The 22406-nt window shown below is 44.6% G+C and overlaps 9 protein-coding genes across 9 annotated transcripts; 5 read left to right on the forward strand and 4 right to left on the reverse strand.

Moving 5' to 3' along the window:
* Positions 1-979: 979 nt before the first annotated feature.
* Positions 980-3578, forward strand: LOC111078314 (A-kinase anchor protein 10, mitochondrial). Its single transcript, XM_022372926.2, has 3 exons — positions 980-1126; positions 1213-1422; positions 1497-3578. Exons 1-3 carry the CDS (start codon positions 1099-1101, stop codon positions 3053-3055), a joined length of 1797 nt encoding a protein of 598 aa, XP_022228618.2. The 5' UTR covers positions 980-1098; the 3' UTR covers positions 3056-3578.
* A 1015-nt stretch (positions 3579-4593) lies between these two features.
* Positions 4594-6062, reverse strand: LOC111078315. Its single transcript, XM_022372928.2, has 2 exons — positions 5284-6062; positions 4594-5216 (listed from the first exon to the last, which is right to left on the reverse strand). Exons 1-2 carry the CDS (start codon positions 5292-5294, stop codon positions 4616-4618), a joined length of 612 nt encoding a protein of 203 aa, XP_022228620.2. The 5' UTR covers positions 5295-6062; the 3' UTR covers positions 4594-4615.
* Positions 6063-6921: 859 nt separating this feature from the next.
* Positions 6922-8515, forward strand: LOC111078334 (probable cytochrome P450 303a1). Its single transcript, XM_022372949.2, has one exon. It carries the CDS (start codon positions 6992-6994, stop codon positions 8513-8515), a length of 1524 nt encoding a protein of 507 aa, XP_022228641.2. The 5' UTR covers positions 6922-6991.
* Positions 8516-10078: 1563 nt separating this feature from the next.
* On the reverse strand, positions 10079-12142 carry LOC111078321 (ubiA prenyltransferase domain-containing protein 1 homolog). Its single transcript, XM_022372933.2, has 2 exons — positions 11079-12142; positions 10079-10986 (listed from the first exon to the last, which is right to left on the reverse strand). The coding sequence occupies exons 1-2, from the start codon at positions 11529-11531 to the stop codon at positions 10348-10350; spliced, it is 1092 nt and encodes a 363-aa protein (XP_022228625.2). The 5' UTR covers positions 11532-12142; the 3' UTR covers positions 10079-10347.
* A 1528-nt stretch (positions 12143-13670) lies between these two features.
* LOC111078322 (zinc finger protein 135) lies at positions 13671-15738 on the forward strand. The gene is made up of 2 exons (XM_022372935.2): positions 13671-13868; positions 13928-15738. The coding sequence occupies exons 1-2, from the start codon at positions 13734-13736 to the stop codon at positions 15110-15112; spliced, it is 1320 nt and encodes a 439-aa protein (XP_022228627.2). The 5' UTR covers positions 13671-13733; the 3' UTR covers positions 15113-15738.
* On the reverse strand, positions 15139-16461 carry LOC111078323 (glia maturation factor beta). Its single transcript, XM_022372936.2, has 3 exons — positions 16302-16461; positions 16053-16146; positions 15139-15939 (listed from the first exon to the last, which is right to left on the reverse strand). The coding sequence occupies exons 1-3, from the start codon at positions 16302-16304 to the stop codon at positions 15620-15622; spliced, it is 417 nt and encodes a 138-aa protein (XP_022228628.1). The 5' UTR covers positions 16305-16461; the 3' UTR covers positions 15139-15619.
* A 310-nt stretch (positions 16462-16771) lies between these two features.
* On the forward strand, positions 16772-19332 carry LOC111078325. The gene is made up of 7 exons (XM_022372938.2): positions 16772-17014; positions 17070-17227; positions 17295-17566; positions 17634-18232; positions 18294-18616; positions 18677-18811; positions 18866-19332. Exons 1-7 carry the CDS (start codon positions 16881-16883, stop codon positions 18988-18990), a joined length of 1746 nt encoding a protein of 581 aa, XP_022228630.2. The 5' UTR covers positions 16772-16880; the 3' UTR covers positions 18991-19332.
* Positions 19163-20380, reverse strand: LOC111078326 (transmembrane protein 147). The gene is made up of 4 exons (XM_022372939.2): positions 20205-20380; positions 19967-20108; positions 19790-19898; positions 19163-19729 (listed from the first exon to the last, which is right to left on the reverse strand). Exons 1-4 carry the CDS (start codon positions 20276-20278, stop codon positions 19368-19370), a joined length of 687 nt encoding a protein of 228 aa, XP_022228631.1. The 5' UTR covers positions 20279-20380; the 3' UTR covers positions 19163-19367.
* Positions 20381-20463: 83 nt separating this feature from the next.
* LOC111079822 (syntaxin-5) lies at positions 20464-22395 on the forward strand. The gene is made up of 2 exons (XM_022375136.2): positions 20464-21429; positions 21502-22395. The coding sequence occupies exons 1-2, from the start codon at positions 20778-20780 to the stop codon at positions 22260-22262; spliced, it is 1413 nt and encodes a 470-aa protein (XP_022230828.1). The 5' UTR covers positions 20464-20777; the 3' UTR covers positions 22263-22395.
* The last annotated feature ends 11 nt before the right edge of the window (positions 22396-22406 follow it).

Consider the following 22406-nt stretch of genomic DNA (forward strand, 5'->3'; position numbering starts at 1 on the left):
GGTATTTTTGGGCTCACAATCTAAACGCAGAAATGAGTCCGGAGAGCGTTTCAAAATTTGTGGTTGTTCCCGTAAGATACATTTGATTTGTATGGAAAAAATTTCAGCAGCATGTGGAAATGAATATGCAGCATTGCTGTGCAACTTTGGCACGAAATGAGCAACAATCTGCATACCTTGGGAAAATGGATATTATGGACTTGAGATATTGTTTGTAATTTCAGGCACCAATTAATGCAGAAACTACTCAGTCTCTGTTCTAAAGATATTAACAAAATTTTGCAGCTCACGGGTTCCAATAACAGGTATCAGAACCGGGATAAATGTATATATAAAACACAAACATGTGCATTAATAGGTAAAAAACATGTCAATCTAGGATAAAATCATAAATAATGTTTCAATGGAGCTTGGAACAAAACATTTAACATCAATTAAAAGAAATAGGGTATACAAAAGTACATACGCATAGAAGTAACTTGGTTGACCAGCAACACTGACGTCACATTTAGTCAACATTTACGTTTTATGCCTTGGCCGTTTTTGTTTGAACCTTAATATGTAAATAATCCGATAAAAAGAACTTCTGAAAACCTGCCAATCTTGTACAAAATCTATTGATAAATTGGATAAAATTATTTGTCTAGGGCTGAGAGGGCCAACTAGCTAGTAATATTAAGCTGAATATACAAATTATGGAATATGATTTCAATCAATAAAGTAGAACGTTAACCCATTGTCGACCAGGGGGGTATTTAATATTTCCACGAAATTTATGTAACTTTAACATATTTTACGCATTACAGGTGAAAGATGTCGCTGGTCATTTTTGTTTTGTAAGTAAAGAGGAGGATGAAGCTACAAGGAGCCGTTACAAACAGTAATCTTTCCGCGGTTTAACATAGGGTGCTCAACTTTTTAAATAGAGGGGTGCTTAGTGGGTTAAGTGGGCTGGATCGCCGGATTGCCTCGTTTTTCTGCCCTGGCTCCATTTAAAACTCTGACAAACAAAACAAATTTTACGCGTAAATTAAGGGAACGGAACAATTGAAACCAACAAAGGCAACAAACTGAGCAACCAGGCAGTAGCATGTAAAGATGCTAAATTACATCAAAAGGCAGACGAGTAAGTGGCTGGAATTGGCAAATTTCTGTCCCTCTTTGGGATGACACCAATTTAAGAAAATTTCTTTTTTTTTTGTTTTGTGGCAGGCCGTCGTCGCAGCAGCGCCCACGACGCCCCGGTGGCTCCCACTGATGATGTGGACGTGATAGACTGTGCGGCGCAGAAGCGCCATTCGCTGCGGTCCACAACCAGTTTCTGTGATGAGGTTTTTATGGAAGAGGAGGAAGGTGGCGGTAGCGGCAACGGAGGCGCATTCGATGCCGTCAGCCTGCTGAATGGCGGGGGCCCTGATGATGGTAATTAACCTGAACAATTGCTTATCACGTTTCGCACCTTTCTATCAACCATTGTTTTTTTTTTTTATTGGCAGACATGTTCAAATACAATTCCCGGCTCTCGATGGACTTGGCGGCCATTGTCAGCGAACCGAATTGCTTGAGCTATTTCATTCAGTACCTGGAGACGCGACAGGCCCTGCCATTGATAAAGTTCTATCTGGATATAGAGAACTTTAAGAGGGCGGCTGTGGGCCAGACCGAGCGGGAGAGGGTAGAGCCCGAAGCGCCTGCAACCAAAGCGGAACAGAAGCCAAACGAAGAGAACGATGTACCTGAACTGAAGACGCTGTGCGATCTATCTATGCGGAAGCCCCTCACGGACGACGAGAAGAGCCGCATCTATGCGGAGACTAACAAACAGATCAACAAACAGAAGGCCTGCAGCGAGCTGTCGCTGGCGAGCATCAGCGATGCCATAGCCATCTATCAGAAGTACCTGATAGTCAATGCGAATCTGCAGGTGGAGTTGCCCATTGTCATTCTGGCGCACATATCCCTGCTGCTCTGTGGCAGGGATAAGACGCTGCCGCACCATCCTATCCCTGCAAGCTGCTTCGATGAGGCTCGCGACTATGTCTTGGAGCAGCTGGAGCGAGAGCATGTGCAGGGCTTCCTGCAGAGCAGCTACTACTGCAGCTACTGTCTGGAGCTGATCGAGGGCGAGGGCACGATCAACATCTACGATGTCCTATACAGTGAACTGGCTCTGTTCTACTTCACGGAGTATCTGGAGCAGCAGCAGGAGCGCGAGTGCCTGGAATTCTGGATCACGGCCATCAATTTTCGCAAGAGTTTCGCCGGCGATGAGGACCAGCAGGCAGCCCAGGCCGATGCCATGATCATTTACGAGAGGTACTTCTCCCTGCAGTCCGAGTGTCGTCTGTGGATGTCCCAGAAGCTCCGGCTGCGCGTGGAGCAGGCCATCTGTGGCCCCGATGAGATGTGGCAGGCCTTCGATCTGGCTCTCCTCGTCACGGCCAAGTATCTGGAACAGAAGTACTTTGCCGATTTCCTCAAGTCCCACATCTTTGACAATTATGTCAATGAACTGAAGGCCAAGCGGGGAACTCTTGTCGCCGCGCAGGATATGCCCGACTCCAGCAACAGCTCGCTGTCGGGGCTGCAGCACAAACTGAGCCTGCGGCGGGCTTCCAAGGTGTCCGCCCAGCAGAGGCATCGCAAGACCATGTCCATGTCGGACTGCACGCACATCTCGCAGCACAATACCCTGCTGGCGGCAATGGATCAGCACACGAAGTCGCCAGCAGCCGCTTCAGGAAATCTGAACATCGATGCCCGGCAGCTGACGAATCCACAGCTGCTCTGGCAGCGACCAGTGGGTGCTTTGAAATTTGGTTTTGTCAACTCCCTGGGACGCTACGAGCGAGACTTTGAGGCCGTGGATGCGGTGGCGCTCAAGTCGCAGCCGTGGTCATTAGGCGTCAGCGGGAGCAAGATCAAGAATGCCATGCGGAAGCTGGTCAATCTGCCAGAGGACAATGTGCAGGAGGAGATTGCCTGGCAGGTGGCCGAGATGATTGTTAAGGATGTGACAAGCATTACCCTCAAGGGCGCCTCTGGTGTGCCTTAAGACTCTATCTCTTCCTCGCCTAATGTGCTTTTTATTTAAATCGAATTTTAAGAAATTATTTCTCAAATTTTATACATACTTACAATATTTAGTTTATAATTTTTGGCGCTCAATCAAATCAAACAATAAGTGCACAAAGGAAATCTCAACGAAGCTCTCTCTCTCTCTCTCTAAACACCTTTATATTCCACTTCCCCCCCCCACCACTCTCTTATGTACAAAATATGTTGAACAAAAAAGCAACTTTTTATTATTATTAGCTATTTTACATATACATATATTTATGTTATATTTATGCTGCTGTGCGCTTTGAAAGCCTATTTTGAATTCAGAGCTAGCGATCGCTCATTTTTGTTATTTAAAGCGGATATCGCAGTCTCAAATATGTATATTCAAGAAGTAGTAGAAGCTATATCCCTGAATGGGAATGATGGATCGATCGCTCGCAAACCGTTTTGATTTGATTTCATTCCGTTTATTGTTTTAATCATTTTTAATATAGATTGTACTATATGAATATTTTTGCATACTGAAAACTACAATGGAAAATTTATTGTTATTAATAAACTTTTTCTATAATCAAATATGAGGTGTACTGTTTGATTTATCTTAAGAATGCTTCGAAACTGTTAAAGATATCTTGGGTTTCGGTTACTAGTTGCCAGGTTTCCACTACACTCCTGAGCATAGTCACTGTACGCCGCATTACACAGAGCAAAAAACGCGAGTGCCGCAATAGAATAGGCAAAACGAGAAGAATAAGGGATAGCGGAACAACAAGCAAGCTTGGGGGTTAAACATATCCAACATTTCTACCACTTGGATGTTTTTCCTCAGTTCTTTTCTTGAGTAAGACATATATTCATTAATTTTGATATATTAAGAAACCAGACAACTGTTGAGGAATCAGCGACGCCCAAAGACGCGGCTGTGATCCAAAAGCCAGCTACCCAAAAGCAGGTCGAGAACTCCAAATAGAATAAGCGACGGCCTCCAAATAGAGGCAGTGCTTATGACAATTTCTTGACGGAGTACCGCAGGAATCATCCAGATGTGGAGCAATCTCAGCAGTTTCTCGATGGTGCTTTAGAGTGGCGAATGTTAAACAGAAGGGAGAAGGATGGATTCCGTACCAAGAGAGACAAAAAGGCGAAACAAGATGAAGCTAAGAATGAGGAGGAGATCCCAGCCGCAAAGCTGTCTGCTTGGCACTCGTTGATAACTTTTTTTTTTACGAAGAAACCATTGTAATCCGTGTTAAAATTCAAAGTTGAAGACAATTATATTATTGATAATATTATATTAAGTTCATCCATAAAGATAATTTTTCTATTAAATCAAGTTCTTTCTCCCTAACATTGCTTTGAATTTTAAACAGAGGAAAACGCCTACTAAGGTCCTATGACACTTCAACCTTTTGCGATTCAAAAGTTTAATTAAAAAGCTAAGGGATGGCACGTACAATGTTTTTGGGACAAAATTAAACCGATGCAAACATTTCTCTATCTCTTTGACTCTTAAACTTTATTTAAACCATATTTTAATCTAGCGCAGCCACTCCTAATCATCTGCCTTCTGCCCACTCTCCATATCTTGGGGGACTTCTCCCGTTTCGCTGAACCAGCGAAGGATACGCAACATTGTCTTCGCTGAGTACAGGCAGAAAGGATACTCATTGTAGCAACGATCCGTGGAGCCGCGCAGCGCCAGGCCCCGACTGAAGGCGCGTCCGATTTTGGCCGGAGCCAGCTCCAGCGATGACTCCAGGTAGTCCATGAGGAGCTCGGCCTCGGGAGCAGCTGCTTCGGCACCGGACATAAGCTGACAGATCAGCGACTGAAGGCACTCGAAGGGATCGCGCGAGAGAATGCGCTTCCAGTCGATGGCGGGTGGAGGAGCTCGATATGGACCCCGTCCAGAGTCGGGAGTGCCAGTGCCTCGAGCCCTGTGGTATGTGGGCGCCTCTCGTCTACCACGAATCCGAGTGAGGGCCGCACTGGCCTGTCCCGCCAGAGCTGGGAGTCTGTTCAGATTTAAGCCAGAGCTAACCTGACCCGCCAGCGTGGTGATGCCCTGGATGGGGCGTATCCTATTCCAGTCCTGTGCCAGCAGATGCATCATGTACATGGCCCCCAGGCCCATGGCAGCCAACATTATAAATCTGCAGAGGATGATGTTGCGTCTTAGAGCTCTCCACCTTTCACTTACGAGATGTGGATCGAACCCACCTGAATCCCATGTCTATCCGGGAGTGTCCTGCGTGTCCGTTGAGCTTCGTTGTCAGCGTTCAAATGGGCAATCTCCCCAAGCTGCAGTCATGTTTAAGCTTCAAATTGGATGCCAAAAATCGATGCCAGCTGCCAGGCTCCAGTCCCAGCTCCAGCTTCAGCTCCAGCTCCACTTTCGACCACCTTTCGTAAAAAACCGGAACCACGCGAAGTTATCATCAAAACAAAGTCCATCCCACTCCGCTTGCTTTCCGCAATGGCGATGACATAATAGCCTCATCCAATCGAGTTGTCCAGGCTCTCCCCCAGTCCTCAGTCTTCAGTCTTCAGTCTTCAGTCTTCAGTCTCCAGTCTCAATCTCGGATGTGGTTTCCCTTTCGTTTGGTCAGCAGCCAGCCAAACGGGTTTCGCTCTCCATGTACGCATTTTCTTCGCTTTTCTTGTTTTCCTTGACTTTGGTTTTTGGGGGCCTCTGGTTTTGGACTGTACTGTGGCTTTGCGGTGGCTGTGTGCTCATGCTCATGACCATTGCGGTGGGTCGGTGGGTTGTTGCGTCAGTCAATCCAATCCCCTAGAAATTACTATTGAACTTTCCACACAGTGGGCAGTGGGTCAGTTTTCGTTCGGTTCAGATCTGGGTCTTTAAGGCTCCAAGCTAAAAGCTTTTGTAATAACAGAGTTGTGGCAAAAACAATGGGGGTCAGGAGTAGTTTGCAGTTTTCCGTAGATGGCGATACTGGTTTGTGGATTGGATAGATTTTGTACCGGTTTCCACCAAAAGGCAGGGCATAATTTTTAAATGTTTTTTTTTTAATTAAATAAAAAATTAAAATTAAAAATTGTGCCTTTGTAGCAAAATATTTATTCACGAATTTGAATATATTTTTTAAGCAATGTTTTTTAAATTAAATTTCCACATACCGAGTAAATTTTTATCCTCGTTCGAAAGCAACTTAAAAGTGTTTTGTGCTAACATTTGAATGGAAATGATGATGATAACCCAGCAGATATTTTCCAGCAAAAGCAGCGGCTTTGTGATAAGTTCTTGAAGCGATATAAAGCATTTTCTACGACAGTTCTGCATTAGTTAAATCTTCGTTAAGAGAGAGAGAGAGTTCATAGTAGAAATAAAACCTTGTTTACATTCCATTTTACACTTGGGTGATAATTTGTAAAAAACTCCACGAAATGTGAACCTACCTGCAACATATTTAAATTTCGTTGAGAGATGGGAAATCAATACGAGGATAAGTTTTTTTTTATTTAACCATCAACCAAACTTAGCTTCCATTTCCCTAGACAACCGCTAAAGGATCTTTTCTCAAAGACACTACAAATGTGAGTGCCATAAGCCCCTTAAGAAATCCCAAAAAGAAGGTTTCCATTGAAAGGTTTCCTCTCAAAGACTCCCACAACAACCACTCCTGCTCCCCATTTTCCCATAACGAGTCTTGCAAAAACTTTTCCGCCAAAAAGTAATAAAAGAAAAAGCTTTTTTTCCACCCAAAAACATCTATAAAAGCCAGGCCGCGTCACGTCAGCGGATTCAGTCGATTTGGGTGAACCGTTAGCCGCTGGACTCTGGGGAAGAGGAGACGCCGTAGTCGAAGTTGAAGTTAAAGTTGAAGTCGAAGCAGAGTGGATTAGAGTGCCACACATTGCATAACGCATTGCGACGTGGAAAAGTGAAAGTGGTCGTGAGGAAAACATGTTTTATGCGGTCATCTGGATTTTCTTTGCCACCCTGGTGGCGGTGCTGCTGGGCGGGGTGCGCAAGCCGAAGAGATTTCCGCCAGGACCCCGATGGTATCCGATTGTGGGCAGTGCCCTGCAGATCTCCCAGCTCCGGTGTCGCCTGGGCATGTTCTGCAAGGTGATCGATGTGCTGGCCAGTCGCTATGTGAATCCCTACGGCTTCTTTGGCCTGAAGATCGGCAAGGATAAGGTGGTGATTGCCTACACGAACGATGCCATCAGCGAGATGATGACAAATGAGGATATTGATGGCAGGCCCGATGGCATCTTCTATCGCCTGCGTACCTTCAATTCCCGCCTGGGCGTCCTCCTCACCGATGGCGAGATGTGGGTGGAGCAGCGCCGTTTTATTCTGCGCCACTTGAAGAATTTTGGCTTTGCCCGGAGCGGCATGACGGATATTGTCCACAATGAAGCAACCTGCCTGCTGCAGGATCTCCGGGCGGTGGTGCGCCGTGAGGGTGGGCATCAGGCCCGGATCGAGATGCACGACCTGACCAGCGTCTATGTCCTGAACACCTTGTGGTGCATGCTCAGTGGACAGCGCTACGAGCCGGGCTCCGCGGAGATCACCGAACTGCTGGAGACCTTCTTCGAGCTCTTCAAGAACATTGACATGGTGGGCGCGTTGTTCAGTCACTTTCCGCTGCTGCGCTTCATTGCTCCGGACTATTCCGGCTACAATGGCTTTGTGGAGAGCCATCGGGCTCTCTACACGTTCATGAGCAAGGAGATTGAGCTGCATCGTCGCACCTATCGGAACTACGATGAGCCGCGCGATCTGATGGACAGCTATCTGCGTGCCCAGGAGGCGGGCAACGATGACAAGGGCATGTTCTCGGACGAAAGCCTGCTGGCCATCTGCCTGGACATGTTCCTGGCTGGATCGGAGACCACCAACAAGAGTCTGGGTTTCTGTTTCATGCACTTGGTGCTGCGGCCGGACATACAGGAGCGGGCCTATGCCGAGATCAGGGATGTGGTGGGATTGGAGCGCATACCAGAGTGGACCCGCGATCGCTCGAACATGCCCTACTGCGAGGCCATCACCCTGGAGGCGGTGCGAATGTTCATGCTGCACACTTTTGGCATTCCCCATCGTGCGGTCTGCGACACGCGACTGGCTGGCTACGAGATACCCAAGGACACAATGGTCATTGCCTGCTTCCGTGGCATGCTCATCAATCCGGTGGACTTTCCCGAGCCGGAGACTTTTCATCCCGAGCGTTACCTCTTCGACGGACAGCTGAAGCTGCCAGAGGCCTTCAATCCGTTTGGCTTTGGGCGTCATCGTTGCATGGGCGATCTTCTCGGACGCCAGAATCTGTTCATGTTTACCACCACCGTGCTGCAGCACTTCAAACTGATGGCCATTCCAGGCCAAATGCCGGAGGAGGTGCCTCTGGAGGGTGCCACAGCTGCAGTGAAGCCATATGAGATCATGTTGGTCGCCAGAGCACCAGAACAGCAATGCTGAGCCATCTGTGTGCGGCTTAAAAATTAATTACATATATTTTATAGGTTTTTCTCTGTTAAGGTTCCGTTTTTGCTCTAACATAATTCATATATGTTGTAGGTCCTGGCCCAATCATTCTATCCTGAAAGTCTTTGCTAATAAAAGTTTGAAAATAAAGAATTTTACCACAACTCTGTTCTGTTTCGATTCAATCAGTGTTATAGCAACCGGAACTTAGCTATTAAATCTATAATTCATAGACTGCGGAGCAGCCAAGAGTAATTCTCTTTATTATTCGCTCATTGCACTTCCCACAGTACCCGAAACATTATTAGTCATAACAGCAATGCATGACAATCATCAATGACCGCTGTGAACTACATAAGTCTTGAGTCAACTCATCGTATTCCATCTAGAATGTAAAAACTTCGTTATGGTTCGGTCGCTATGCTGCGCATAAATCATAACAATACTCACCATATTCATTTAACATTACAATTAAATCAGCTAAGCCTTATATAAAAATCAATTTTCATGTATACATTCTCTAGTTAAATATTTAATTATCAATATCATTATAATTATTATTGTTCATTGTTGGTTTGTGGTGTTTTGTTTGTTTGTTTTGTAGTCTACAAAGTTGTCATTTAGTTTGGTTTTTTCTCTTCCACTCAACTTCACTCCCTTGCGATCGATCCTCCGATCGATCTTTCAGTTAACAGAACAAAAGCATTTAATACACATGTACATATATAGAAAACAGTAAATGAATGAAATGATTGGATCGGCTTATACAATATACAAAAAACGTAAGCGTACAGAACAATTATTGCCACGAACAAAATTACACAATGGATTTTTGAATGCAAATGGATTTGACTTTGCTGACTGAAGACTGACTTCCTTCGGGTCTCTTTTCTCTATTCTTTTGTTAAAGCTATTTGTTATTGTTAATGGAAAACAATTGTTGCTCGACCTTCGTCCTTTTACAATTATCTGTGTGTGTATATATTCAATTTAGCTTTTTCATTTGCTTTAAATTTAAATTTATATTTGTGTTTTTCGCTTTCGATATTTCTCACTCTTGAGCCTGCCTGCTAGACACTGGGCTTACATGATCTTACATAGATGTATATATATATATATATATATGTATGGTGTATATAATATATATATATGTAAAAACTCTAACAATGGTTACACAAAAGCAAAGCCAGCTTTCCACACGCAAGAATTATCCTTAACTTAGCTGCATTTCAAGCATTTCTATAAAGTAAATCTGCATTTTGATTCACACACACACACACACGCGCGAAAAAAACTTAAGTATCTGCTGCACCATTTATATGGCAATGGTTTATAACTTTAACTAACATTTCAATTCAGCTAGATGCAAGCCGATTTGATTACTGACTGTTGTTGCACATCAACATTCTTTTGGTCCGTGATTCCCAACGCGCGCGATAGAGGAAGAGTATAAATTACATTGAGTTTGGGGGGTTACAAATGAAATGTGAAATAAATAAAAGCGAGAATACAGTATAGTGTGTAGGGTGGTACATAGGTAGGGGGCTATAGGATATGTTCAGTTCCAAGTGATGGTTGTTTTTTTGAGACTAATTGGGAGACTAGCAAGCGTTCGAAATTTTGTTTGTGCAACATCAAAATCTGCGCAAAAATTGACACAAAATTACATTTCAGTTTTCCTTACTTTTCCATAGAACACAATCATGAGACAGGACGAGACGAGAGGCTACACCACATTGACTATAAAAAACTATAAAATTCCCTAAAAATGTTGCAGCGATTTCTGATTTCTTCACCTCCCAGTGGATCTCATCGTCTCCCTTCTCCTAAACTTTGCGTAACACAAACGTGGGCAACTGCTGGGCACAGCAGCAGGCCACAATGTACAGGATGCCAAAGAAAAAGTTCAGTTTGGCCGTCTGCCGTGGCACCAGATGCATTGTCTGCTCGTTGCGGAATCGCTTCTCGATCTTAAAGGCCTGCGGCAGGGTGACAAGTGGCAGCAGGAACCATAGTGAGTACTTCAGGCCAAAGATGAAGAACAGCGAGTAGGGTGTAAAAAGCAGCATGGCGTAGAGCACATGCGAGGCAGTGCGTCCAATGAGTATGGCCAGGGTGACAATGCCCGCTTTGCGATCGCTCTCCGCATCGCGTGTATTGTTGCTGTGGAGTATGGCCTCCGTGTTGAGGGCCAGCGGTATGGCATAGCCCATTGTTGTCCAATCGACATGACCGGTTTGTGACATGAATGCGAATAGCACCGAGATGGGTCCAAACAACACCAGGATGACCAGATCGCCCAGGGCAATGTATTTGAAACCAATGCCACCCGTGTACAGAAAGCTCGACGATAGACCACCAAAGTAGATCAGTGCCAGGTGCTCCATTTTGGCCGGACTGAGTACGGCGAGCAGCACAAAGCCCCCGCACCCGGCCATGTACAAGATGGCACCCAGCGAAACCACCTGCAAATGAGAACAACACAACATGTTTATAAAAACCATTAATTAAACAGCAATTAATATCGATCGATCGACCGATCGGATCGCTTGCTTACCTCATCCTTGGTGAGTATGTGATCGACCAGTGTGCGATCGTCAGCCTTCTGCTTGTCAATGCCTTTGATGAAATCGAAATAGGTGTTAACCACATTACCGGCACAGTGGACCGTGACCGCGGTGAAGGCGGTGAGGAAGAAGGTGAGCAGCGAGAATTCCGACGCCCACTGGGAGCGATAGGCCAAAGCAGAGCCCAGCAGCGTGGGCACCAGACTGGCGGACAGCGACCAAGGACGCAGGGCCAGCAGATATGTTTTAAATTTCATAAAAGTACCCGAATTGGCCAACATGGTGGATGCTGTTGTCGCCTTGCCGTTCGTTGCTGCTGCTGTTGTTGTTGTTGTTGTTGCGGAGGTTGTGTTCCCATTTGGCTGATGACGGGGCTGGAGCTCCTGCTGCAGCAGCTGCGCTGCGTCCGGCACTAGCCTGCTTTCGCTTCTACTTGTTGCCATTGCAAGCTCCAAACTATAACTGGCACTTGGGCTGCGGGGAAATCTATCTGCTCATTCGCTAGAACACACAAACTATTCTCCGTTTGTTTGACCTTCTACCGTGGGGTGTGGGGTGGGGTGGAATTGTTTATAAAGGCATAAATAATTCAGCGAAAAAATCTTTTGCCGGCACACACGGTCCTAAGGCGGATTTCCACTGGTCTGTGCATGTGTGTATTGTATTGTATGTGTGTGGCTGCGCGTACTTTCTCAATAATCGCTAATATTGTATACACAGCATCTTGTGTTGTTGGGTGTGTGGCGGCAGGGAGCTGGGGGATGGATACGACTGTGGGTGGGGGCGGGGCGCCTCCAACAGCAGCAGCAGCAGTGTCCCAACCACAAAATTTCACCGAGCAGCTTCACTTTGGCAGGCTTCTGCAAGCTCTTCACGTCCTGCGCCGATGTCTCTCGGCCAGTGGGGGACCAATCAGGGACACTCTGTGTGTAGTGGTAGCGCCCGCTTTGATTGATTGATTTATGTATAATTGAATTTCACTCTTTGGCTCTCTTTTCTATTTATTTTAATCAAACAAATCAACTGTCACGTCAGCGCTAAACGAATGAAGCGAATGCTTTTGTGCTTAACGATGAATTTAAAAAATTAAATATCGATATTTTTATTCAAAAGAACTTCACTGACTCCGTAGCCGTCATTAGGGGCATTCCTAAAAACATCTCTGACATAAAACTTCTTGACAATCTCTCCTCGCTAATTAAAATAAACAGTGCTGACCGCATTTTAAGAAAATCTAAAAATGAACCGAATGAAGTAGTTCTTGAACCAACTGAGACTGTAAAAATTTCTTTTGCAGGCCCCGAAATCCCATCGTCTGTTCAAATGTATGACATATGATCGCTAAAAGTCAGTTATTACATTCCTGCGGTTAGCAATACTTGCAATGAAAGTTGCAACATTAACAAGTGCATCTTCAGTGTGATGGGCACAATGCTTTTAAGAGAAACAAATGTCAGGTATGGGCCAGAGAAGTCGACATAGATAAAATGATGACTATTCAAAAATTAGCCAGGAAAGAAGCATTAAGCAATTTTCTTTCCAACAAAACTATGATCGCAATCTTGACTATGACAAAGAATTTCCTCAAATTACCAACAAAAATCAGTTAAATCAGAATATTACCAAATCAAATGATCAAATCTCCCAAAAATTAACAAGCTAACCATGTTTTAAAAAAGCATTCCTATAGCAGCAGACTTGTTCAACGCACTGTATGCTTTGCGAAACAAATGACTAACTAATGACTCCAGTGATCATGCCCATAAATTTTCCAACAAGGAAAATGGGGGACACTCTTAGCAGTGTCAGTAGCAAACAGCATGTAGGTAGACCCTTTCCACCATAATGCCTGTTAAGCTCTTACAAATTAACGTCTAATCCCTTAACTCTGGTGGATGTAGCATAGCTATTTTCTCCTATTTCTATTTTTTCTCATGATACCGCCTATAGAAAACTTATCAATTATGATCATATTGAAAAACATAGAGATAACGGTTACGGTGAAGTAGCCATTGCCTTTAAAAACGGTTTAAAACTTAAAAAATGCAACTTAAACAAAAACTTTACCATTGTCTTAGTCTACTTTGAACGCTCAAATAACATTGCTATTAACGAAAAGACCTAATCAGCCCCTAGTGTGGGTAGAATAGTTAACATACCTCTCAGCTTCGATGAAGTAATTAGAACAGTTAAGATCAGAGTGCAGATGGACTGGAATAATGAGTTTAAGGAAATATCAAAAATTAAAGGGGCTTATTTTGCTTCAATTTATAGCGAGATTCCAGTCAAACCGTAGCACTGGGCTCTTAGCTGGAGTGCAAAAAGCTCATAAATAGACTACTGATGGACGTACCTATGATCGCGCCTTTTTAAATAGGAAAAACTTCTGAAACTCACGCACACGAATACACTTTTCAACTAAATATTATATTGTATAATTAACTACACCGTTAACACCAACCCAAAGTACTTTGTTAAAATCATTACACCAAACATTACTTTGTATTGATGTTAATTATAAGAACATCATCTTAATGCAACACCGCGCATGCCCTCCACAACAAAACATCGATAGCACCATACCAACTGGAGTACCTGGTCATTGGAGATTCATCGTCGTGGGACCACTCAATTTTTATCCAGAAATGGACTATAATATTCACAAGATCTGCAGGGTTTGCCTGGAGGAGGGCACCCCGGCGGGACCGCTGACGTCCATCTACAGCACAGACTTTGCCATGATGCCCTCTGTGATGCTGATGCAGTGCGCCAAGATACGTGTAAGAGTACGCCCAATTGGAGTGAATCTTGTTTATGTTGATGTTTGTTTTCTTGATAGGTTTACAAGACAGACGCCTTGCCCTCGGTTATCTGCAATAATTGCATTTACCGCCTGGGAGTAGCTTTCCATTTTAAGCAGCAATGCGAAAACAGCGATCTGAGACTGCGTCAATATTTGGGTTTGGGTGTACTCGAGTCCTGGCGTCAGGATGCAGCCACCAACACGGACTTTGTAGAGAAACCCTTGCCCCCGCGTCGTATACTGATCTCCAGTGATGAGGAGGAGCCAACGCACACGAAGACGAGCAAACGACGCTCGCGCTATCAGCGCAAACCGCCCGAACAGCACAAGAAGCGCGGACCAAAACCCCTGCCCAAGATGCCACACACCTGCTACGAGTGCCACAAGAGCTTCAAGTGCATTGCCCAGCTTACCCAGCACATACGAACGCACACGGGAGAGAAACCCTATCAGTGCGGCTACTGCATCCAGCGATTTGCCCAAAAGTACAATCTGAAGGTGCACGAACGTACCCACACGGGCGACAAGCCCTTCCAATGCGAGATCTGCTCCAAACAGTTCTCGGCGCTGGGAAACTTTCAGGCGCATCAAAAGATCCACATTGGAGTGAGGGATCAGATCTGTTCGCTGTGCCAGAAGGGCTTCTACACGGCCGGTGATCTGTCCAAGCACATGGTAACCCACACCGGCATCAAGAATCATCATTGCGATGTCTGTGGCAAGGCCTTCAGTCGGCGACGTGATATGCGTTCCCACAAAGTGAAGCTCCATCCTCTGGAGTCCACCACGGTTCACGATAATGTGGATGATGATGATGATGAGCCCATAGACACAGATCCCGTGGGTCTGGATACCCTCGACGATGATCATGCTCATTTCAAGTGTCCCGACTGTGATAAAGCCTTCGATACTGCCGACAGTCTGAGCTTGCATTTCCGCACGCACGCTGTGAACAACAATCTCCTGAATCTACCCTTGCCACCTGCTCCGCCCATGTCACATCACTACCATCACCATCATCCGGCAGGGACTGGACCGTCCTCGGCAGCCATGCATCATCACGATGCGCTGCATCACCTGGGCCCGCCGAATGCAGCCACACAAATGGGAATGGCTGCGATGGCACACATGCTGGCACCACCGCCGCCGCCACCACCCACTCCCAGTGAGGGGCGCTACTCAATGCTCCATCATACGGCCGCCCAAAGGTTGCATTACTAATGTTAAGGGGAAGGGGGACTTTTAGATCGTATTGAACACACTTTTTATTTATGTCGTTTTTATAAAATGGAATATTTGCATGTCTGCTTTGTATCTTTACTATAAATACATGTAGAATTTGGCAAGCACAGCTTCTATAAGATCATTACGATTGCTAATGTCAATGGAAAGATCGTACTCCCTTTCGTTATACTTAAATGCAAAAACTAAACACACTAAAAACTTATACACATACACATGTACGTGTATAACTGGTACATAAAATTGTCATTACTGTTGTATATATATAGTATAAAACTAATATATTGATTTGTGTCGTAAAAAATTGTCGTATTTCAATATTGAATGGTTTGTTTGGTATTGGTATGCATTTGCATCGTTGGTATTGGCTCTTGATCTCCAGTTTATAAAGTGTATATATGTAGTAGTAAAAGAAGCTCCTCCAAAATAAGAGTTATCATAAAATATTGCTTTGAACAACGGCCTGGAATGGTATGTTGTGATCTTCTACTTTAGCTTCTCCCTGAGCCACTCCTCGGTTAGTTCGTCCAGTTCGCGTATTTCGTAGACACGCGTGAGATCCACCTCGCGCTGTAGAGCGCTCTTGGTGCAGGCATACATCATCTGCAGTTCAATCTGACTATCCCTCGGTGTGTAGAAAATAAAACACATCGGATATGATACACGCTGATCATCGTGCACCATTTTGTATGTATAGATAATATAGCGCGGCTGATGGCCTGGCAGTGTGTCCTGCAGCTCGTCCACAGATATATCATCAATGAATTCATCCAATACCACAGATTGCTTCTCTCTGTCGACTTTCACTGTTTGAAGGAGGGGGAAATATAGAAAGAGACCATCAATCAATGACATCCACATTTAATTTGTTGGGGACACGCAGACGAATGCCCCCGTAGCCATGGTTATTTCTGCTTACATATCAAAGCCGCATTGTTTTTGCTTTTACTGAAGCGAAATTTCTTCAATTCCTCCAGCACTTCGTTGCTGATGTCGCATATTTTGTTATCACCCTGCAGGGCAAAGATATTATATTAATTTATAAATGCACAGAAACAGAAACCCCGGACCTTATCTTACAAAAGCAATCACAAAACACAAAACACGCCCACAGGGGCCATTAGTCATGCTTCTGGTAATTGGTGTTCGACCTGGCCAAAACACTTACCATTGATATAGTTAAATGGGGAATATTTGGGCGCTGGATCTGGGCTGGGTACTTCTTTGGCAGCTCTTGAGGAGTAGTCTCGCTTAATTAAACACTTCACAAAAATATCACTGCCTTGCCTTTTGTTTGTTTGGTTTTTGAGTCTCAGAAATATACTGTAATATACCACAAAAGTGATGACATATACTTAGTATATACCGATAGTACGATAACTCATTAGTGATTGAACGAACTTAACCCCCCTAACACCCCTCTATTAAAACAGGTGAACCCACTTGCGTTAAGCCGCGTAAATAATACTGTTTTAAATTCATCTTGTAGATCTATCAAATCCAAACTAGTTTTATGAATTTGTTCTGTTGTTATACGTCCGTAAATCAGATATATCCGATTTCTGTTGACACGATATTGTGTCTATGGACTTATAAAGGGTGAACACAGCACCTGTTTTCCAGTACTGTCCACTCCACATTTTTACCGTTGCTTCAAAGTAACAATGGGGCGAGTTGAACTTTTTTCCAATTATTAAATTTAGCAGGTGCACATGTCATTAAAGTTTAAGCACCGCAACGTAAAAATATGCTTCAAAGTCTAGAATTGGCCCGGTATGAAACCAACCTGTTGGAGCCCTGCTGGAAGGCAGGTGCCGCCAAGAATCCACGAGCAGGTGTGAACCGCAATGAGATCGCTGCAGTGGACATAGTGGCCTGCTGGTAAGTAAATTTTAGTCAAAAAAAAGTACGTTTGCTCACTTGTAGGGCTTTTTAGCAAGCAGATCACTGATTTAATAGATGCAAATAAATTAAGAACAAACGAGACGAGGTCCTTGAACACGCTTACCAAAGGATATGTTCATTTTAAGAGCATAACGCGTCTCACCCATGGCGTGACCCATATATACAGGACTCAGGTGGACACATTGTTGGGTAAGTTTTAATAAAAAACAAACTTTGCAATTGCGAATTGTTAAAACATACAAATGACCGAATACAGACGATGCTAAACGTTTGCTGGATCAAATGAATCACACAACGTTCGACTTTGTGCTCACTGCGAAGAAAACGGTGGTGGTCAAACAGGAAGAAGGGCGAATGCATCGCAAGCGCAAGCACATTATAACCAAGCAGGCCAGGGTAACACTTTCGAAGCGTCCCAGATTCCAAGAGCCCGAGCTGCTGAATGACAACGTCTTGGATCACTATCGCACCCTCATGTCCGACTGCCAGGTGTGGCAGACAGAGAGCACACGGGAAGTCATGGAAGAGGTAGGATAGAAACCATGAAGTCCGCTCCTTTGAATACTTTTCAATATTTTTGCTGATTTATCAATAGTCCATTGAGATGCCTCGAATGGTTCAGGAAACAAGCTTGCGCCGTCATTTAACCATCACCGAAGAGTTTGCCGTCTACGAGGGGCATAGTGCTTTAACGGAAACCGAGGGATTTGGTGACACCGAGCAGGTGGATTTGACTATATTCGAAGAGCTCTACCCAAAGGACAGGCAGTCTTTAAAGCGTCACTCCGTGAGCCCGAATTCAACAGACATTTTAGATCCTAAAATGCCCCAATTGGATATGGGTATCAATCCATTTGGAACTGCAATTGCTGAAAATACTATTCAAACGATAATCGAGGATAATAGCATTACATCAGCGACGTCCACTGTATACCAACGAGGTGCAGATGCACCTTCGTTACCGTCACTTCCACCGCCCTCGGCCACCGATGATCATGTGCCCAGGGAGCAGTCGAAAAAACGAGGCAAACAAAAAAAGTTGATAGTTGATAAATGTATCAAATATTCTCGGGATGAACTAATCAAGCACAGACATCAATACATAGAGGATCACAAGAATAGAGTAACTAAAGCACTGCCGCCCAGTAAAATACTAAAAAGTGAAAAAAAACTTCTGTCAACTCTGAAGAACAAGTAAGAAAAGGAGACCATTCAATTCCATTAAAAAACTATTTCTTGAGCGCTTTCTTGGCAGCTTTATCTTTCCAGATGTGCTTAAGAAACGACAAAGCCAGACATTAACCATTGAACAAATGGAAAGCGACTGTGAGAGTACTTTACGAACAATTTTTGGTGGCGACTTTACAGACACTCTAGCCCAGGAGGTGTTTGGTAAGCTGTCAGAACTGTGCAAAGCAGCTAATCGAGGAGAAATATCTGTTGCTGTTCCGCTTGTGCCAGTTGAAGATGTGGAAAACATTACACCGCCTTCACTGCTGCCAGTAAATGCGTTAGCTCCCATCAATAACAATCATTTGTATAAGCACAAGACAACAAGCTATGAGTATAATCAATTTGGTAGGACACAGCAGCTCTCCCACATTTCAATAATTTTTAACACTTCTAATGTAATTACAGACAGCCACGATGTTATGATGGACCTTTTGAACATATGGCGCAGCCTGCCAGAACTCAAAGGAATCGATGCAAATGAATTCATCAAAACATTTCCGGACCGCATTAAAGCGGCCCTCGCTTTCAGTCATCTATTGTGTAAGTCCTGAAATGGATGTACTTTCAATTCGGTACCTTATCTTTTCCTTACAGCTCTCGTACGTGATAATTTTATAAATATCTCGAAAAGGCCCAACTCCAATGAAATGGATCAAATATTACTGGGTGAACAGTCCATCAGCCTAATTGTTAACTTATCGCTGGGCGAGCAGACATAATTTTGTTGTCTTCATTAAGTGTTATAGCGATTCAAAATTCGTAACGAATATTTTTAAGAATTGTTAAGTCCCCTTATGCGTATCGCAAGGACATTTTATCATTATCCCATCATGAAATCTAATCTATATAATTTTTGTTACTTTTGTTATTCCCATCATCAAACACCCATCTTTAAGTTTCTTTATATTTTTTTCTTTTTGTTACTATTACGTTATCGTAGTTATAATAATTCATCAACATTTTTCGTAATATTTTCTAAAACCGTACTCTTGTTGTCTTTGTTACAAAATCTCGAATTCTCTCCTGTGACAACACCAAAATAAAAACAAATTATTAAAATAAAAGGAATACAAAGTGACTGGCGGACTGACTGCACTTAAATGCCAATCTGCTGGGCCAGACCCGAGTAAATGTGCAACGTGCAGAAGCCAATGACGGCGGCCACCAGAGCCTTGACAGCAATCGTCAGCCAAGGTCCAATGGTCAGGATATGTAGGAGACCCTCTAGCCAGACGCCTTTGAACACGGTCACGGCCAGCAGTACGCTAACCAATGGCTTCAGTGCCTTGTTTAGATCGTGGCGCGTGAACAGCCAGATGAGCGTGGCCGTGGATATATGCTGAACCAGCATAACATTCGACTCCAGACACTTGAGTATGTAGATCCAGCTGAATTCAGTGCCACGGGCACCCACCCAGAGCATAATGCCACGTGAGAGTATTACCTCGGCAGTGGCCCCTGCAAGAATGATATCTTAATTGATTTTGATCATAAATAGAGATTGTTGAGATAACTCACAGCCAAGACCAGCCGTTATTAGTTTGGAATGTCCCTTGCCAGGTATACGGCTCAGAATCAGGGCAAAACCAAGCAAATCGGCTACGTCCACGCTGCACCGGAAGATTTCCTGCAATGAAAAAAGCACACCTTAACCTTAATGCAATGCAAATATGGCGCGGCTACTGATGGACTCACCGCAAAGAAGTTAAACTCTCCGTTGCCAGTGGAGGAGGTATCCGAGTAGAAGAATGTGGCCAGGACAAGCATCTTGCAGAGCTGAGTGAATATATATATGCCTCCCGATTGCACGACCTTCCAAAATGCCCCATATTCCGAGCTGTCGGGTCAAAGCAGAGTGTGCCGGGGACAGAGATATAATGAATGTTTTTATTGATTCAGAAGCGTGACCCACATTGAAGGGCCCAAAACTTACAGGCCAGAGTATTTATAGGTGAAGTAATATGGCATTAGCAAGGCTACGCAGTTTCCAAAATGATAGAGCGTCATTTTATTTGATAATTATGGCTATTTTTCTTTATTAAATTAAAACATATGAGGAGGAGGAAAAACGCAGCTGTCACTTAACTACTATACGCGGTATCGATATCTGCATATCGATATACGGCCTGCTATCAACACGTCATCTGCCATCTGTGAAGTGTGTTTGGGTGTGTGTGTGTATGCGCGCCCGTGCCTGCGTGTGTGTGTGTCTGTAAGTTTTCTCGTACAATTGAGCAATTTAATTTATATACACAGCCAAATTCCAATGATGTTTAAACCAAAATCAAAGTTATAGAACACACACCTGATCACGATTTCCACCTGTAAGCCAAAGAAATAAGAAAACAAAACATAGAAAAGCAGGCGACAAAAACACACAAAAGAAAAAGTTTCGCAACGTAAGGAAAGTCCAGTCCAGATCTTTTGTGAATATTCCGTGCATGACGAATGCAAAAAGAAAACTAGCAACGTCAACTCGTGGGGGAAAAGCTTAACTTGAAATGAGATGCAAACTCGACGACGACTCCATCAAACGGACCAGCAGGATTACAGCAGCACCTATAGCACCCTTCAGGCAGCGGAGGATCAACAAGCGTCTGGCAGCGGAGGACCTCACGCGTTAGTACAACCTGGGCAGCAATCACCGCTGCAGCCACCAGGAGTCACCCTTGACTCTGCCATTCACATTGGCGATCCGCAGTCATTGGCTTCCGCCCAGACGACAGACTCGGACGACAAGTACGGCAAGGCAGCTCGTCAGTGGAATTTGCGTGCCTTCTCTGGCCAGGCACTGCGCACATTGAGTGCCGCCGCAGCTGTTGTCACCGGCAATCATCCAGGCGACAATAACAACGACAACAATTACAACTACAGTGGGACGACAACGACTCTCACAGCCACACAAAACGCTCAGCAAGAGTCAGACTTTGACCCAGAGCCAGAGCAGGAGATCTTCATTATGGCAGCAAGAGATCGAACGGGAGAGTTCGCTAATGCGATACGTTCGCTGCAGGCCCGCAACATCACAAGGGCCGTCAACATCCGGGATCCCCGCAAGGCCAAACAGATTCAAAGCTATTCCGAGTTCATGATGGTGGCCAGATTCATTGGCAAGAACATAGCCAGCACCTATGTCAAGCTGGAGAAACTAACCCTGTGTGAGTGATTGATTGGTATTCAAGTGGCAAATGGCAGAATTCCTCATATAATCCTATTTGTTGTCTTTGCAGTGGCCAAAAAGAAGAGCCTCTTCGATGACAGACCACAGGAGATACAGGAACTGACCTACATTATCAAGGGTGATCTGAATGCATTGAATCAGCAGATTGCCCGCCTGCAGGAAATCTCCAAGGATCAGCGACGCAACACGAACGGAAAACATCTGGTATCACATTCCTCCAATATGGTTCTAGCCCTCCAATCCAAGCTGGCCAGCATGAGCACGGACTTCAAGCAGATTCTGGAAGTGCGCACGGAAAATCTCAAACACCAGAAAACGCGCCGCGATCAGTTCAGTCAGGGACCAGGTCCCAGGGCTGCTCATTCCGTGTCCCCATCGACGGCCAAACAGGGCTCTCTGCTGATGAGCGAGGAGAACCAAGCGGTCAGCATAGACATGGGCGGCAGCAGTGATACATCGCCGCTCCTGGGAGGACAGCCACCCCGCCTGCAGCAGCAGCAACAGCAAATGGCCATCTACGATGAGTCCGACAATTATGTGCAACAGCGCGCCGAGACAATGCAGAACATTGAATCGACAATTGTTGAGCTGGGCGGCATATTCCAGCAGCTGGCGCATATGGTAAAGGAGCAGGAGGAGATTGTCGAACGCATCGATACGAATGTTGCCGACGCAGAGCTGAATATTGAGGCTGCGCATGGCGAGATTCTCAAATATTTTCAGTCTGTCTCTAAGAATCGTTGGCTGATGATTAAGATTTTCGGTGTTTTGATATTCTTCTTCCTGTTCTTTGTTGTTTTTATGTCATAATCCAATGGCCTCCCTCTTACCTACCCCCACCCCCTCTGTATAACATCCAATTATGATTAAACAAATTTTTGGTTTTGTGAAATATCTTATACTATACCATATTATTCCATGCTCTGGCCACCCGAACCGAAACGATTGTAAAAA

This window comes from Drosophila obscura, unplaced genomic scaffold, assembly GCF_018151105.1.
Source record: "Drosophila obscura isolate BZ-5 IFL unplaced genomic scaffold, ASM1815110v1 contig_200, whole genome shotgun sequence".
In the NCBI taxonomy this organism is placed as follows: Eukaryota; Metazoa; Arthropoda; class Insecta; order Diptera; family Drosophilidae; genus Drosophila; species Drosophila obscura.

Coding starts and splice junctions, on each gene's coding strand:
- LOC111078321 (XM_022372933.2), bottom strand. CDS start 11,531: ATGGCAACAAGTAGAAGCGAAAGCAGGCTAGTGCCGGACGCAGCGCAG. Junction 10,987..11,078: donor ACATACTCACCAAGGATGAG/GTAAGCAAGCGA, acceptor TCTCATTTGCAG/GTGGTTTCGCTGGGTGCCAT.
- LOC111078314 (XM_022372926.2), top strand. CDS start 1,099: ATGCTAAATTACATCAAAAGGCAGACGA. Junction 1,127..1,212: donor TTACATCAAAAGGCAGACGA/GTAAGTGGCTGG, acceptor GTTTTGTGGCAG/GCCGTCGTCGCAGCAGCGCC. Junction 1,423..1,496: donor TGGCGGGGGCCCTGATGATG/GTAATTAACCTG, acceptor TTTTATTGGCAG/ACATGTTCAAATACAATTCC.
- LOC111078326 (XM_022372939.2), bottom strand. CDS start 20,278: ATGACGCTCTATCATTTTGGAAACTGCGTAGCCTTGCTAATGCCATAT. Junction 19,899..19,966: donor GAGAGTTTAACTTCTTTGCG/GTGAGTCCATCA, acceptor TTTTCATTGCAG/GAAATCTTCCGGTGCAGCGT. Junction 19,730..19,789: donor AATAACGGCTGGTCTTGGCT/GTGAGTTATCTC, acceptor TCATTCTTGCAG/GGGCCACTGCCGAGGTAATA.
- LOC111078325 (XM_022372938.2), top strand. CDS start 16,881: ATGCTTCAAAGTCTAGAATTGGCCCGGTATGAAACCAACCTGTTGGAG. Junction 18,233..18,293: donor CTGTCAACTCTGAAGAACAA/GTAAGAAAAGGA, acceptor CTTTCTTGGCAG/CTTTATCTTTCCAGATGTGC. Junction 18,617..18,676: donor CTATGAGTATAATCAATTTG/GTAGGACACAGC, acceptor ATGTAATTACAG/ACAGCCACGATGTTATGATG.
- LOC111078322 (XM_022372935.2), top strand. CDS start 13,734: ATGGACTATAATATTCACAAGATCTGCAGGGTTTGCCTGGAGGAGGGC. Junction 13,869..13,927: donor TGCAGTGCGCCAAGATACGT/GTAAGAGTACGC, acceptor TTTTCTTGATAG/GTTTACAAGACAGACGCCTT.
- LOC111078323 (XM_022372936.2), bottom strand. Junction 15,940..16,052: donor AAACAATGCGGCTTTGATAT/GTAAGCAGAAAT, acceptor TCCTTCAAACAG/TGAAAGTCGACAGAGAGAAG.
- LOC111078334 (XM_022372949.2), top strand. CDS start 6,992: ATGTTTTATGCGGTCATCTGGATTTTCTTTGCCACCCTGGTGGCGGTG.
- LOC111079822 (XM_022375136.2), top strand. CDS start 20,778: ATGCAAACTCGACGACGACTCCATCAAACGGACCAGCAGGATTACAGC. Junction 21,430..21,501: donor GCTGGAGAAACTAACCCTGT/GTGAGTGATTGA, acceptor TTGTCTTTGCAG/TGGCCAAAAAGAAGAGCCTC.